Source organism: Cydia splendana, chromosome 4 (genome assembly GCF_910591565.1).
Source record: "Cydia splendana chromosome 4, ilCydSple1.2, whole genome shotgun sequence".
In the NCBI taxonomy this organism is placed as follows: Eukaryota; Metazoa; Arthropoda; class Insecta; order Lepidoptera; family Tortricidae; genus Cydia; species Cydia splendana.
The window spans coordinates 11759776-11775582 of NC_085963.1; the positions used below are offsets into that span (position 1 = coordinate 11759776).

Sequence of the window (15807 nt, forward strand, 5' to 3'; positions counted from 1 at the left end):
TTTCTCACCGGTAGTGCGACACAGTTCAATGAGACTTCTTCTAGCTTTAGCGGCTAATCTCGGTCTACAAATTGATCACATGGACGTAAAAACCGCGTTTCTAAATGGAAGTCTTAATGAGAGAGTCTTCATGCGTCAACCACCACATTTCGAAGAGGAAGGGAAGGAAGACTACGTGTGTCTTATCCAGAAATCCCTATATGGACTTAAGCAAGCACCAAGATCTTGGAATTTGAAGTTACACGTTGAGCTGGAGAGCCTTAACTTCAAACGATGTAAAAATGAGTCGTGTGTTTATATAAGAAAAACAGAAAAGGACACGATAATCCTAGCTGTATATGTAGATGACATCTTGATACTATATAAAAACAAGATTGAGATGGAAAATGTTAAAGATGGACTGAAGGCAAAATTTCAGATGAAGGATTTGGGAAAGGCCGAACTGTTTCTTGGAATGCGAATTAAACAAGAAAACGGAAATAACCAAATCGACCAAGAGGAATACATAGACAAAGTCCTTCGTAGGTTTAAAATGGAAAACTGCAAGCCAGTTAGTACACCAGGAGTTCCAGGCCAACGTTTTCAGAAGCCACAAGAGCCATATACACCTGATGAGAGTATACCCTACAGAGAGCTGATAGGATCACTGATGTATATGTTGCAATATATGCTGTGTGTTCTAGACCTGACATAGCACATTCAGTAAATTTTATGAGTCGGTTTTGTAACTACTATGAGGAAGTTCACTGGACTGCTACAAAGAGAATACTGAGGTATCTTAAAGGTACGAAAAGCATGGGACTCAAGTACTCCAAGGACATGACATACGGATATATACGAGGATTTGCCGATGCAGATCATGGTGGAAACCTTGTTGACAGAAAGTCATATTCCGGCAATGTCTTCATGCTGATGGCAAAGGGAGCCATTTCATGGCAAAGTACCAAACAAAGGAGTATAGCTTTATCAACAGCTGAGGCTGAATATATGAGCCTATCCGAAGCTGCCAAAGAAGCCATATTCCTTCAAAGGTTCCTTACAGAAATTATGGGAAAAGAGGAGTCGCCCATAACAATACATACGGACAGCCAATCCGCTATGGCAATTGCACAAAACCCAGTGCAACATCAGCAGACTAAGCATGTTGATGTTCGCTACCATTTTATTAGAGAAGCAATCGAAAATGGTGCAATTTCGCTGGCGTACTTAGAAACAAAGCGAATGGTTGCTGATGTCTTGACAAAAGCCGTTGTTAGAGAGAAGCATGATTTTTGTCGTAGAGAGATGGGTGTGTGTTAAAGGTTGTTCGTTAGTCAGAGTGAAAGGAACCAGGAGACTTTGGATGAGGATAGGATGTCTGAGGGAAAACAATTGAGGAGGAGTGTTAGAGCAAAGAGGCCTAGGCAATTGTTGACGGACTGGCTGGTTTGAATCTTGAAGGATGTTTGAATAGAATGTTATGACGGTTCTCTGTTCGAGAAAATAATATTGTCAGCGGAGGCTGTTTTTATTGTAATTGTATTATTTTATTGTGTTGTATTTGATATTAAAGTATTTCGTTATACACAGTGTTTTCAGTGATTAGTTTAGTGTGAGAGGAGAAGTTCTCACACTTCTAAATAGTCCTAATCCTAAAGCCCCCTCCAGACTATGTGCGTGAATCGCGGCGCGACGTCGCGGAGCGAACATATAGCCTCCTCCACACTCGTGCGCGAATCGCGGCGCAAAGCCGCGAACGCGAGTGTGGAGTCCTGAACGCAGACCTGCGAAATCGACTCCACATTCGCGTTCGCGGCTTCGCCCGCGATTCACGCGCATAGTCTGGAGGGGGCTTATCGCGAAGTTGACGTATGACTCCACACTCGCACACTTCACGGCGATTTCGCAGTTTGGTTTGCGGCAATATGGCGGAAAAGCATCCGCTGATCGAGTTTAACTGTTAGTTATCTATGGCATCATACGTGATTTAGCTGTTTTTCCATTTTTTTTAATTGTAAAACCGTAAAATATAGCTGCTTAATATAATATAATCATAATAAGCCCCCTCCAGACTATGCGCGTGAATCGCGGGCGAAGCCGCGAACGCGAGTGAGGAGTCGATTTCGCTGTCTGTGAAAATCGACTCCACACTTGCGTTCGCGGCTTTTCCCGCGATTCACGCGCATAGTCTGGAGGGGGCTATAGAAATAGTATTTATCTTGCCACAGAGGAGCTAAAATATTGTGTAATGTGGAGTCTTGCAAGTTCGCGCTTCGCGTCTCCTTTGACGCGGGTCGAAATACCGACAAAAAACGGAGAACAAGGCGCGAAGGCGTGAACAATCTGCGAAATCGACGCCACACTCGCGTTCGCGGCTTCGCCCGCGATTCACGCGCATAGTCTGGTGGGGGCTTAATTTTTGAGCCTCGCGCCCGCTCGCGCCATCTAGTTAGTACCCAACGCAAACAAAACAGCTAAACTTTCTAGCCCGCTCCATACTTGCGTTCACGGCTTCGCGCCGCGATTCACGCACGAGTGTGGAGCGGGCTTTTCAGATTTCTGCTGATGAACTAACCACGGGTCTACATATATTAGACATATGTACGTTTATATACTTAGGTAAAACTTCATGGACCTACTGCGTACACCGAAGTTAGCAAATTGCGGGCATCTTTCTCTTTTACTCCAACTAAGGCGTAATTAGAGTGACAGAAAAAGATAACCGCAATTTACGAACTTTGATGTTCGAGGTTATAGGCCTGCTGTGTGGCCATGTTCGTGCGGTGCGCTAAAACATAATATATTATTTATTATTCAAACTTCTGACTTAATTTTATTTCTAATACAGTTTTAAAGCATAACATCGTAAAAAAAAAACAACTTTGTCAGTAGAAAAATGCGCGAAATATATATTTTCTATGGGACGATAACCCTTAGCGCATACATTTTTTAAATTTGCCGCTTTTATCTACTGACGGAAATGACTTGACAAACTATAAATTTTTACTCGTTCCCGTGAACAATAATAGGCCAAGAAAGGTACGCTCGGCTAGTATGGCGGAATGGAAATAATTAGTAATAGCTGAAATTTTCGGTGTATGGGACAGATAATAAATCTAGTGATTACGTCGACACATAATCCAAATAAATATATTACATTTAGGTATTTAAAAAAAAATGTAAAAATATAAAAAATCACAGAAAGTTTGTAAAAAATATTAATAACATTTTTTAAATTTATACTCATAGAGAAATATTTGCTTTATGACATTAAGCATGAATCACACAAAAAATAATTCTGTATCCTACTTTTAAAGTAAGTAACCTACGGTTATTATTAAATTCAGTATATTTCCGTCCTCAAAAATGGTAATAGGCTATTTTTTCTCTCATTATTTCCAAATTACAATAAGTACAAGCGTTGCAATTTAATCGTACACTAAATAATACCGTATGGTAGGTTTTATGGGGTTGTGCATTAATTGCCTGGTTAAAAATGGTAATAGATCAATATCATATGGGATTTTTATTATGAGTTCTCCTTCGTCGAATACTGTAAAAATCGGCTTGAAATATGATTCGTAACACAAAAAATCATCAGAAACGTTATCGTTGCTTTAAAGTTGCCGCGCACGAGCCAGCGAGCTAACGCGATTGGTCGTTGCATGGAGCGGGGCGACGGAACGATGAAACTTCCATCGCCCCGAGCGCGAATATTTAAAAAAGTATTTAGTATATTTACTATTTACTCGGTCAAAACATATGTACCAGTGAACGTAAAAAATATGGGAGACTAGATTCGAACTAATTATCAGCTTTAATCTGGGCAAGAGTGCTGTAAATAAGAAAGTAAATTTTACATAATTGCAGGCTTTCCGTCTTTGCGTGCGCGTTAAATTTAATACAATAATAGGCCAATTATATAGGGCTATTATACTGACACACACCCAATTTGATAGCAGAAAAAGACGCGAAATTAAAATTTTCTTAGGGAAATCAAATCTTCGCGCCTATAAGTTTAAACCATTTAAGGTTTCAATAGCGGTCATTTAAGTACCACCCCTCACCACTAAAATGTAATTATCAAAAACGACAGTTGCTAATGTTCCCCAAAGTAAGCATTTCTAGTTATTGCTGAAATACAGTGGTACCGGGCACCTTGCGACGCAAGGCCGAGCAGGAATCGCAAACCTTAAAATATTTGCACTAATTAATTGAGTTAGGATTTTGTTAGTACTCTTTAATTGAATAGCAAAAAATATAAGTTATGCATTAGAAATACCGTTTTTATTCGATTTTTAATTAAGTAATTATTGTTAAACTTATTTTTACCGTGTGGTGTCGGTTAAAATTTCACTAGTAACATCATTTGGCGACTAGGGCAATAAAAGTCGACACCATAACCAACAAATTAACAAACAACAATAACCAACAAATTAACAAACAACAAAAATTTGCAGTAGTATTCCAAAACTCGACTGAACGCACGCGCACCGAACCGTGTCGCTCCCCTGACGCGACTCAGTGTCATAAAACGTAAGGCCGTGGTATTAACGACAGCGGATAGCTGAGCGGCGAGCGGTGACTGCAGGCGGCAATAAGGTGTTCAGTTAATGTTTTTATAATTTGAAATGACTTCGTTTCCATGTAGAAATAACCAAACAGACTTTAGAAGCATTTAATATTTTATTTGTGGCCGTATAAATTATGTTTTATTGGTAAATTAACTACAATTATTCATATTTGTGGATAAAACAATATACATAATAATAATAAATTAACATTAAATAAATACATTATTTATGACATAAAAATACATTGCGCGTATTTAACTACTTAGCACTGTTTAATTACGATACTTGCAAGCAAGTAGTAAAGTATATGGCTCCATCCTATCCTGTACCACGATATAGAAGCGATAACATTTTTGCGACAGTTTTGTATAGATAATGGATTTGTCGCTAGAAAATCACGATATCGAGATAAAAGTCAGGTCTCTGAGCGCTATTGAAACAATGCTTTTTACTTATACATGTTTTAAATTTGCCGTGCTTTTTCTAGTCAAGCTGAATGTGTTTCACTATAGAATAGTAATCGAATTGGTTCAGATTTAACGTTTAATGCATATAAATAACATAATTAGTAAATAACATAATTTTGGACTAAGTACATTATACATACCTACATGACATCAGGCTATGGTTTGGCGCACCGTGACTCTGAACGGCGCGGTAATGTGTTACGGCTGTTAAGTGAAGTCCAGACGGGATGATCAAATCGACCGATTTGATCAGAAATGAAATTGGGGTCAATCTCCAAATTAAGCAACAATTAAACAACTGTACCCATATTTCGAACCTCAGAATAATATACCCGGCCGGATACCGATAGTAACTTTGCTTGATTTCAGAGTAAACAAATTGGATTTAAGAAACAGTCACGGTCATATTGTACATTACTCGTTTATTATTTCAAAACAATTTAAACATCCACTCACTTGCACGCGTAGGTACCTACTCATTTCGAACATAGAAATGAGTCCGCGCCAACGTTCACCACGAAACAGGTTAAAAGTAAAACCTGCACAATGCGCACCTAAAAACCGAAATGTAGGTATTGTTAAATTTAGTTTGTAGTTAATTAGTTTTTTGATGTAAGTGTATGAACCAAGGTCTGAAATAAATGATTTTTTATTTTTTTTATTGTTCCGCCGGCCGAAGATTCGGCGGTCGGATATCGAATATTTGGCCGACGGTCAGGCCGAATATCCGGTATCCGACCAACAACTATCCATTGCATTTCTAATTGAGAGTGGCAAGACTATCGTAGGTCGTATTGCCCTTTTCTAGCATATACGTCCCTCGCTCCTACACTCCCACCACACAGGCAGGTTGCTTTGTCAGTTATACAAGGCAAATTTTCAAGTCATTGGCTTGCTGTTTTTCCATCTGGAAGGTCGTGAAGCTAAACTGCTGGTGAGTTTTTGAATTTGTACCTCAGTTTAGCTGACTATATTGAAATAGTTATTTATTTTACAAGGGGGCAAAGTTGTTGTTTAACCGCTCGTGCTAATATTGATACTTGAGCAAGTAAAACATTCGAAACATGGAATCTTGAGCGTTGCGAGGGTTTCAAAGCACGAGGGTTAAACAAAATTTGCCCCAAGTGAAACACAAAATGATTCACCACACCAACCCAAAGCAAATATTAAATGTAAAAATATCGTACAAAATCAAATACAAATGAATTTTATTAAATATTTATGATTTAAAAGTCAATTCTACCAGTAAACATAAGAAAACAACTCAAAATTTGCATTTGATTCCTTTGCCTCACTTGTGAATAAAATGAAACTTTGCTCTCAGTTTTTGAAGTGCAAAGTAAGCCTTTCCGAGCTGGTGTGAAATAAATAATTAATTTTTTCACGCCACTGTTCGGAAATGTGGCAATAGATGGTCTAAAACCAAGCTGGAAAGTAGGCAATAGCTGTAGCACCTGAACCACCACTACTACAATGTTTCATTATTATCATCATCTGTCATTGGTGACAGTTCGCTACAGCAATGAGTATAATTTAAAACATAAAAATCAATAAAACATCTTTTTTGGCGCAACTTTTTCCTTCAAAAATAAATTTAGGTTATTTATAGGACCAATTTCTTGTTTAAAAAAAAAACGAAATGTCAAACTATTCATTCATTCAGTCAGTTCATTCGATTCACGCTTAAGGCGTTTTTTACTTTTGTAGCTGTTTGTGGTTTTTTAGCAAAAACGCTTCTAAGTTTAGAGTCGGTTTGAAGCAAACAACATAAAAACGCCTCTTAAATGTGATAAAAAAGAAAAAAGGCGGGATCGGAAAATTCTCACTGAATTGGATAGTACTATAAAATATAAGAAACACGTATCTACGCTCGCTATAAAAATGAGTTCTTCTAGTGAAGAAAATGATATTCTTACGCTGACGCCTACCGAAATTCAAGAGACAGCACAGGCAGTGGCTAGTAATTTGCTACCAGAGAAATCGCGGGCTAGTACTTATAGTTATCCAAATGTTTCCTTATTTCCTCGCAGTAGTCGTGAAAAACACTATGTAATGCCTCGGCCGGAAACGCTAAAGATGGAGTCGTATTATTCGAGGGCCTCCACCAACGTGTCGGCCCTCAAACTCACTCGTCCATCTTGTAGCGGTTTTCCGTCCTCTCCTACAATGTACTATAGTTGTCCGTTAAATTATACGACCTAGGGGCTGTCCATACATGACGTCATCTATTTTTGACGATTTTTGTCGCCCCCCCCCCCCCTAAAATCATCAAAAAATCATGCTTCGAATGACACCGTTTCCTCCTGCGTCATGCTACCATCATCCGATGTCCAGACCCCCCCCCCCCCCCCCATTTGAAATGACTTAAATTTATGAATAGCCCCCTACGACAGTGTTGCCACTCTCAATATTATTTATTCTTAGGTTCCGTTCCGAATCATCATCATCATTCATCATCATTTCAGCCTATATACACGTCCCACTGCTGGGCACAGGCCTCCTCTCATGCGCGAGAGGGCTTGGGCTATAAGTCCCCACGCTAGCCCAATGCGGATTGGGGACTTCACATACACCTTTGAATTTCTTCGCAGATGTATGCAGGTTTCCTCACGATGTTTTCCTTCACCGAAAAGCTAGTGGTAAATATCAAATGATATTTCGTACATAAGTTCCGAAAAACTCATTGGTACGAGCCAGGATTTGAACCCGCGACCTCCGGATTGAAAGTCGGACGTCATATCCACTCGGCCACCACCGCTATTCCGTTCCGAATATGGTAAGTTATTTAATTAGCGTTTTATTTTTGTGTAAAACGCTGTCATTTTAAAGCCGTACTTTTTGCCTTATTGCAAAGGAGTAAGGTGCAAAAGTGTAAACATATATTTCACGTCGACTCTTATTATACTATGTTATACTTATTATGGAACTTACTATGTTATACTTATTATGGAACGTAAACTATGAATTGAAAGAGCACGAAATAGTCAATATAATACGTTTGTTAAAAAAAAAAGTCTACAGACGCTTAGGCGCGAAGGGTTATTGTCTCATAGAAAATTTGAATTTCGCGCCTTTTTCTACTGACAAAGTTGTTGGATAGACGTTAATATCAAATTAAAGAGTGGGCCTACACACTTCGCTGTGACAGAATGTGAAAGTGTCACCAAAACTGTCAAATGACTACGATAATAAGTATTCCTTTTATAATGCCACTCCACACTATGCCATTCTGAAATTAAATAAGAACGATAGATAGTCATGCGCAATTTTAATTTTTGTAGTGGGTCATAATTGACGTATATAATTACGAATATAATTTGAACATCAACCAATAATATTGGAAATGATATCAGTTATTTTTAATCAGCTATCATTCACGCGCGCGTTCATTTTGCTCAGACTTGGCCGCACAAATATTTGGTGCGAGCGAGACGCCCGCGCACTTTCGAATTGGCCTGTCACTTGTAGCAACTTGTAGGTAAGTACATACTTACCTACATACTATCCACGCGTCCTTGGCACGAACTCCCGCCACCGCCCGCATTGAAACTGTCCCCGCGCGCCGCAAGGAAATGTAATCCTTAGCATTAGCGCAAAGAGTTCAAATTTGGTAGTTTCATTTAGCGAATTTGTTAAAATGCACATATTTATTACATTGACCATATTTTTGTGTGATTATGTATTGAATATCACTTTGAACGTTATCAGAACAAAGTCTGCAAGAAATTATATCTATAACCATTTTTTCTAGCATGTTTAAGGCGTAAATATATATACAAGTGATACAAATAATATTGATGTCGGATTCTCGGATAAATAGCTTAATGAGGTAGTTTTATGGTAATTCAATCAAAGACCTAATTATTACTTTTTTTTTATATCAAGTTACGACGTATATCCGTGAGGCCCGCCATTTATTGAATTAGTTATTTTCCGTGTTAATATTTTGACTGATTCCATTGTCGACTCATTATAAATATTATTTTCGTCACGTTTACGAACTAAAAATACTATTACTATTTTTAACAAACAAGAACGGCTCTTTTTTTAACTATTTTTTTTTACCTACTTCCGGGCAGAAAGTTTGTTGGATTCGAAAATAAAGTATCTTAAAATGATCTAAAGAACAGGAATAAAAAAAAATTGCCTATTACTAATTAATGTTTAACGTAACCGTATCTTTACTGGAGTATAAAAGAAAATATAGTTGGTCAAACCAAATTGTCAGTAAATAAGAACAAAAAAAACTATACTCATCCTTTTCTTTTGGGTGCTAGTACTAGTGTAAGAGAAAGATAATATGATTCTCTCGTATGTTAGAAATAAGACATTGTCATTTGGCTTAAAAGACTCGCATCCAGGCCATAATTGTTTAAAAACAATGTCATTGTCATTCAATTTGTCAAAGTCAAAACTGTCAAAAGTACGCATGTCGCATGGCTTGGTGTCAACACTGCTAACCTCCAGTTCAACTAAGACTCCTGCGTTTTTAATTAACAACATGGGTAAAATAAGAAAACCCAAGCGTACGAAGGTCAGGCAAAATGTAGTCGCTCAGAATTCCGAAGTAGAAGAAGAAGTGATGGTGGATTCGAAAGAAAATGTAGTTCAAACTATCCTCGATCAGTTACAGGTTAGAATCCAAATTATTTTACCTTCTCTTATCTCCAACATTAATTTATGTGCTCGTTCGAACGCCTTTCTTATAATTTGGAGATACAGCGCCTTTTATCACTTTTACTTTCAACAATATTGGTGATATTTTACTCTGCTACATTACTAGATTTTTTGCATAGTTCCATTCCATAGTAACTGGGGCTCTCTACTCTCTAGGTTAGATTAGATTAACCTGTAAGATGTAAAACCGGAAGAGGCAGAACAAGAAGGCAAACTCAAATACAATTTCCATGTTAACTCAAAATATTAAATGAGAAAGTGTGGTATTACTACACAATAATTTTGACTGCCATGATTTTGTAAACAAAAAATTCTTGACTGACAATGAGCCAGTCCTACCCAATCTATAACCCAGAACCCCACACATTATTAACCAACATATTGCTCTCTTTTTATGTTTGTCTTTTTAGATTATAAATTTACAATACTATTAAAATAAATCACTGACAATAATTCTATGTAAAAAATGAAAAACATATTAATGAAGAAATTGCATTGCATTTATCTTAGGCATTTTCAACTGAAAAATTAAAATATTTAAGATAATAATTTAATTATTTCCATTTTTTTTATTAAATTACAGGCTGCTAATGTGGAAGAGAAATATTGTGGCCTTCAAACCTTTGCCATGTTAATAGAAACTCCAGAAAACATTGAACTTGTTCTAAACAAAGGTCTAATCAAAGTGGTAGCTCCACTGTTGCTAGATCAGGCCAGTTCCGTCAGGAATGCTGCTGCTGGAGCGCTGCGGAACTTCTCTGCTGTGGGACATGAGGCCTGCGAGGGCCTGCTTGAACAAGATGCTATGACCACACTAATATGTTACTTCCATGAGGTACAATTTTATGCTTTAGTTAGTGTCTTTGACCCAACCAATCCAGATCTAAATAAAAATATATTTTTAATTTTTATGGACTATTTTGCACATTTTAAAATATGGAATCATTACCTTTTTTAGGATTCCATAGTCAAATAGGAACCCTTATTACTTATTATATTTGCCATGTTTGTCTGGCTGTTCTCTTTCTTGCAAATCACACAAATAAAAACTAGTTCTAGAACCACTTGAACCTTTTGAACGCCTTTTGAAGGCGAAGGAATATGCTGTACCCTGGAGGCCATGTAATCGCGATTATTTAAGCGAAATTGAACTTTACGGAGTCCCGCGCAAGTCCCTATTGCATTGGCGAAGCTGTCGGCTGTAGCCGTCCTTGGCGTCCATGGCATGACTTTCCGATGACTCCCACAGCCTTATACTATACTACTATATTATACTATAGGGGTTGTGCACAAATCACGCGAGGTGTTTTTGGCTACCCCCCTTCCCCCACACAACTTCACGTGTATTTTTTTGAAATTTTTTCATTCAACCTAATTTTAAGACATGTAGTATTGTATATCGAACATCTTGTTTATTTTTCTATTTTCGTTAAAAAGACTCGCTGTTTTAAAGTGCAGAGTGAAGATTTATGTTTAACGAAACCGAGAAAAAGTATCTACTCATGTGGTAGGTTTTTTATTCTTAGTTTCGTTCACTGTAGAAAAATACATGTGAGGTTTCCTTATACCCCCCTCCCCCAACGTGATCTATCGTGATTTTTTCGTGACTCCACCTCCCCCTATCGAACCTCGCGTGATTTGTGCACAAGCCCATATAGGCCAGATAACCCTATTGGTTACAATACATTAAACAGCCTATCCTATCTATTTTTCAGCATACAGAATCCTTTACACCAGAGTCCAGTTCTGCTACTAAAGATGAGGATATGGATACAATTATTCAGTGTATTAACCTGCTTTGGAACTTGTGTGAAAGCTCAGGTATTGTAATATATTAACAATTTCTTTGAATAGGTTAATACCCATGGGGCATTACATGAGCTGTCCTATACAAACGCATTTTATTTCGTATATTACCTACTTTTTAACAATATTTCAAGTTAATGATTATTTTACTGAGCATTTTTAACATCTATTGTGACAGAAAAAACAACAAATACAACTTAAGATTCACATTTGTACAGGACAAAAGTAGACAATGTCGTAGAATGCCTTAATATGATTTTATTTTGATGAATATTTTAACAATAACAAACAATCATCGGTCTTTCTTGCAGATCTAGCTATCAAGTACCTTGGAAAGTCAAGAATATTAGACATATTACCCAGATACTTGGAATTGAATATTTTTGGAAATGACATTGTAACTGCAGTGTTACAATGTCTTATAGTGGTTGTAGAAGATAATCCACAAGCTATGGAGAAAATAAAGTCTAATTCAGAAAAGAAGTTACAGGAGTTACTGTCAATAGAGAGCAATGAGCCTGCAATGCTTTTAGTGAAGACTCTTGCTGCCGGAGTCACTATAAACATATGTGGAAATATAAATAGTCTGCCTGGCAATGTCATTCACCAGATTATTGCCATTCTAGCCAACACTCTCTCTGAAGATCACAGAGCAGCATGTAACCAGCTTTCTAGTAATGTTCCATTGCCTGATGGAGCTGGTAAGATTACAGCGCCAAAAGGAAAAGCGGCTCAAGAGTTGGAAAATCACATAAAATCTGTCACACAAATGTTGGATGCGCAGCAGAGTGCTGTGGAGATAGTCGCCAATATTTGTTCTAGTGAAGGTAAGCTTGCTGAAGTAGCTTCTAAATTTGACATAAAAACGTCGCTAGCTTTATGATTTCAAAATGTATGGTATTAAAGGGGATATTTGTAGGCTCCATTGTATTGTAGAAAATATTTTAAAAGCATTCTTAGGAACAATGATAGAAGTTGGATAGAAGTATCTAATTTTATTTAATTAATAGTATTTTTAGACGAATCTATGAGATCATAGAATAGAGATTTCTCATTAGTTTTTTCTTATTTCAGACGCTGAAGACTCTGTGGACGACGGGGAGTCATCAGACAGTGAAGACCTGCCTGATGATGACCTGAATTGTAATGGTGATGAAACTATGTTGCCTGAAGATAAATTACCAACTGAAATTTTAGAGGCCCTGGTGGCACTGGAAATATTTGACAAGGTGTGGGCGAAGACGCAGTTACCTGCGGAAAATGTGTTGATGATATTGAAAGAATATGAGGGATCAGCATTGCTCTATAAAAAGTAAGTACCTATTACTTTAACTCCTTCGTCTTCCATATTCTCGGAAAGTTTCTAAGTTGCTCTGGGTAAAGAGATAAAATTATCGTTATTGATAAAGGCGATCTTACTGCTGCTGTTCTGGCTTGCAATAATATCTTGTTAAACAAAGTGCGCGAAAATATCTGATATAATCTTATTTGCTGAACCAAAGGAGAGCGCGCGCCTCCGTTTGTGTGGACGTATATCCCGTAAAATTTTAACTTATTCATAAAACATTACGGGCCTGATTTAGTTAAATTATGTCCCTCTCTTACAAATACATAAGTCAAAATGACAGATAAAGAGAAACGATTCATAGCTAATTCAGGCCAGTAACGCGTTTATGAATAATGTCATTAGAGTTCTGCAACTGCTACTTTTTACAGCTCATGCGAAAGTACTATCAAAGTAATAAAAGTTATGTTTTCCAGACTTCAAAATCTACAAACACGATCTCTGCTATGCGTAAACAACATGTTATCTAGTTTACCCATAGAGAACCTTGGTGGGGTAAACGGCGTCTACAGGCTTTGGGTGGAGGCGGGCAAGATGGTCTTTAAACAGAACTCCGACGCTTTCCTCTTGGAGTCAGCCACGGCCGTCATGAGAGCGTCGTTAGATAAAATAAAGCTCAGGGAGAATGGAAACACTGATAATGTTCTATTCAGTGATTTAGCTGTCTCTGATTTGGAGGTACTTATTTAAATTATCGTGGCTAAACATGTCAAAAACTATCCTACACTACAGACTCGTAAGACCCACCATATCAAGTTTACCGATTTTTTATTTGGACCTTGTAAATTAGAACGAAGGAACGTCTTTAAGTAAATTAGAACGAATTTAAACTGCAAAACGTAATTCAAGACCAAAAAAAGTAAGACAATGTTGCCCCTGCAATAATTTGTATGTAAAATAGTAAATTCCTTTTGATAAATAATCACGCTAAGATAATTTATTTATTAGTAATTTTACTCCTACGATTTAAAAAAGTACTTTTATTTACTTATTTTTACATAAATACAAGACGCGCAAGTAAAAAGTGGCAACATTTTCTTACTTTTTTTGGTTTTGAATTACGTTTTGCAGTATAGTTTGTTGTAAAAAGTAATGAAACAAAAGAATTGCTACTTTATTTCGTTCACGAAAGGTTCTAATTAGATTGCAACAAATATGGACAGTCTCACGAGGCTATAAAACCCATTCGTAACGAATCTGACACTTTGTTTACCAAAGTCAGGTTAGTTTAGGGAATAGTTTAGATTTTACAGTGGAAAACAACCAACATACCAATGACCCATATTGAAACATACAAGCATACCTACATATAGACTGCTAAAATATTTTATATATTATAATACTGCAATTTTTTCTCGTATTGGGTGAAAGTCTTATAACAAGGTGCATTAAAGTCATTGCGATAAATAAATAAAAAGTAAAAGGTTACTAACGTTAGATTCCCACATTGTTGAAATTTATGTTTTTTTAAGACCACTTTCATACTCAAATACTTAGCCAATATCCTTTTATTTCAGATGATGTTAACAGGCATCCGCGAATGTACTGCTCCAGAAATACGATCCAATCTGATCCGTATGATCGGACTGCTGGCTCTCCTATTGGTGAACACCTTGAACGACGCTTCGGAAAACGTAATATGCACCATCACAGACTTCATATTAGACCAAGCACATAAAGAGAACGAAGTCTGGGTGCTAGCGGAGGCAATAGATACTATCATTGATCTATATTCAGAAGATGAAACAGATGCACTGGCTGCTAAACTGAATCTTGTAGAAAAATTGAATGCGTTATCACCAGTACTCAAAAACAAGGTATGATATTATATTATGACCTAATATCATTATTATAAGTAGAAAATAGTTGAGAATTCTGTTCCAGCAATTTTTGTATGATTGAGGAATAAACATTCAAACATCATAAAACCAAACCAAACATACTAACGTTTATTCGTGTATTGATCATGCATGGGGCATACTAAACATGCATTCCCATACTAAATCAGTACCAGAGCGTGTTCGCTTGTTTTAGTTGCGTTGACATTGTTTACCTGTAATTAAATAAATGAAACAAACTATAAGAAATTATATCTGTGGGTCACAGACAAAACATCCTCTAGACTGAGCATAGTCGCGCTACCCTCTCTGCCGGTATACGGTAAATTTACTCCATGTTCGAGTCGAAAGTGTCTTTGTGTGACGTCCGTGAACTCGTTCGTCGTTTGAACGGACCAATCACGGCACGGGAACTCGCTCACCTCGTCCCGCGCACCCCCGCATTTTTGGCAGCATCGGTTGCATGAAATAATTGCTCTAAACTCGGTCTAGAGGATTCCTAGTCTATGCTGTGGATAAACATAGGCTGTTGTTGAATAAAATGGTGTTGGAGTCAACTCACTAGTGCTGCTCGCAGCGAAGTATTTTGTAAGAGAACCTACACCTATACGTGGGGATCTCGCGCCCTCGTTAAAATTACTATGAACCCTATTACACACAGATTAGGCACACACATTAGACATTAGGTCCCCTTTAAGCTGGCTATGCTATATTTCAATAACTATGGAAGTAATAATAAAAATAAATATTCATTGCACTACTTGTAAGTGATGTCATAAAAAAAATTGGCAATGGATCCAAACTGAATCCTACAGGCTAAATTGATTTAGAGAATTAAAAAATATGCAATATATTATAAGGAAAAATATAGAATATCGTGTGATTTCAGGCAAGGCAGCAGAAGAAGCTACCAAAGGAATATAAAGTACTCGTCAGCACTGTCACGTCAAATTTACCAAGATTTATTAAGTATATGAAAGGAAGAATAAGTAAGTTATGAAATGTTTATATACAATAAAAATATGTGTACACATAGTCCAATATATTTTACAAAATTACGACTTGTAGTATAATTTTATTAAAGTTATATAAGTAAATCCTATTTATTGGTTTCAATGAAA

General features: G+C 37.1%; 1 protein-coding gene across 1 annotated transcript; it reads left to right on the forward strand.

Annotated features, from left to right (window-relative positions):
- Positions 1 to 9439: 9439 nt before the first annotated feature.
- LOC134789874 (HEAT repeat-containing protein 3) lies at positions 9440 to 15788 on the forward strand. Its single transcript, XM_063760544.1, has 8 exons — positions 9440 to 9653; positions 10281 to 10532; positions 11413 to 11518; positions 11815 to 12330; positions 12578 to 12815; positions 13265 to 13526; positions 14366 to 14665; positions 15576 to 15788. The coding sequence occupies exons 1-8, from the start codon at positions 9450 to 9452 to the stop codon at positions 15684 to 15686; spliced, it is 1989 nt and encodes a 662-aa protein (XP_063616614.1). The 5' UTR covers positions 9440 to 9449; the 3' UTR covers positions 15687 to 15788.
- Positions 15789 to 15807: the final 19 nt, after the last annotated feature.

What these genes read in the sequence shown, in the direction of transcription:
- LOC134789874 (XM_063760544.1), top strand. Translation starts at nt 9,450, where the DNA reads ATGTCGCATGGCTTGGTGTCAACACTGCTAACCTCCAGTTCAACTAAG. An exon ending in TAATATGTTACTTCCATGAG is followed by an intron (nt 10,533 to 11,412) that starts GTACAATTTTAT and finishes TCTATTTTTCAG; the next exon opens with CATACAGAATCCTTTACACC. An exon ending in TCAGCATTGCTCTATAAAAA is followed by an intron (nt 12,816 to 13,264) that starts GTAAGTACCTAT and finishes TATGTTTTCCAG; the next exon opens with ACTTCAAAATCTACAAACAC.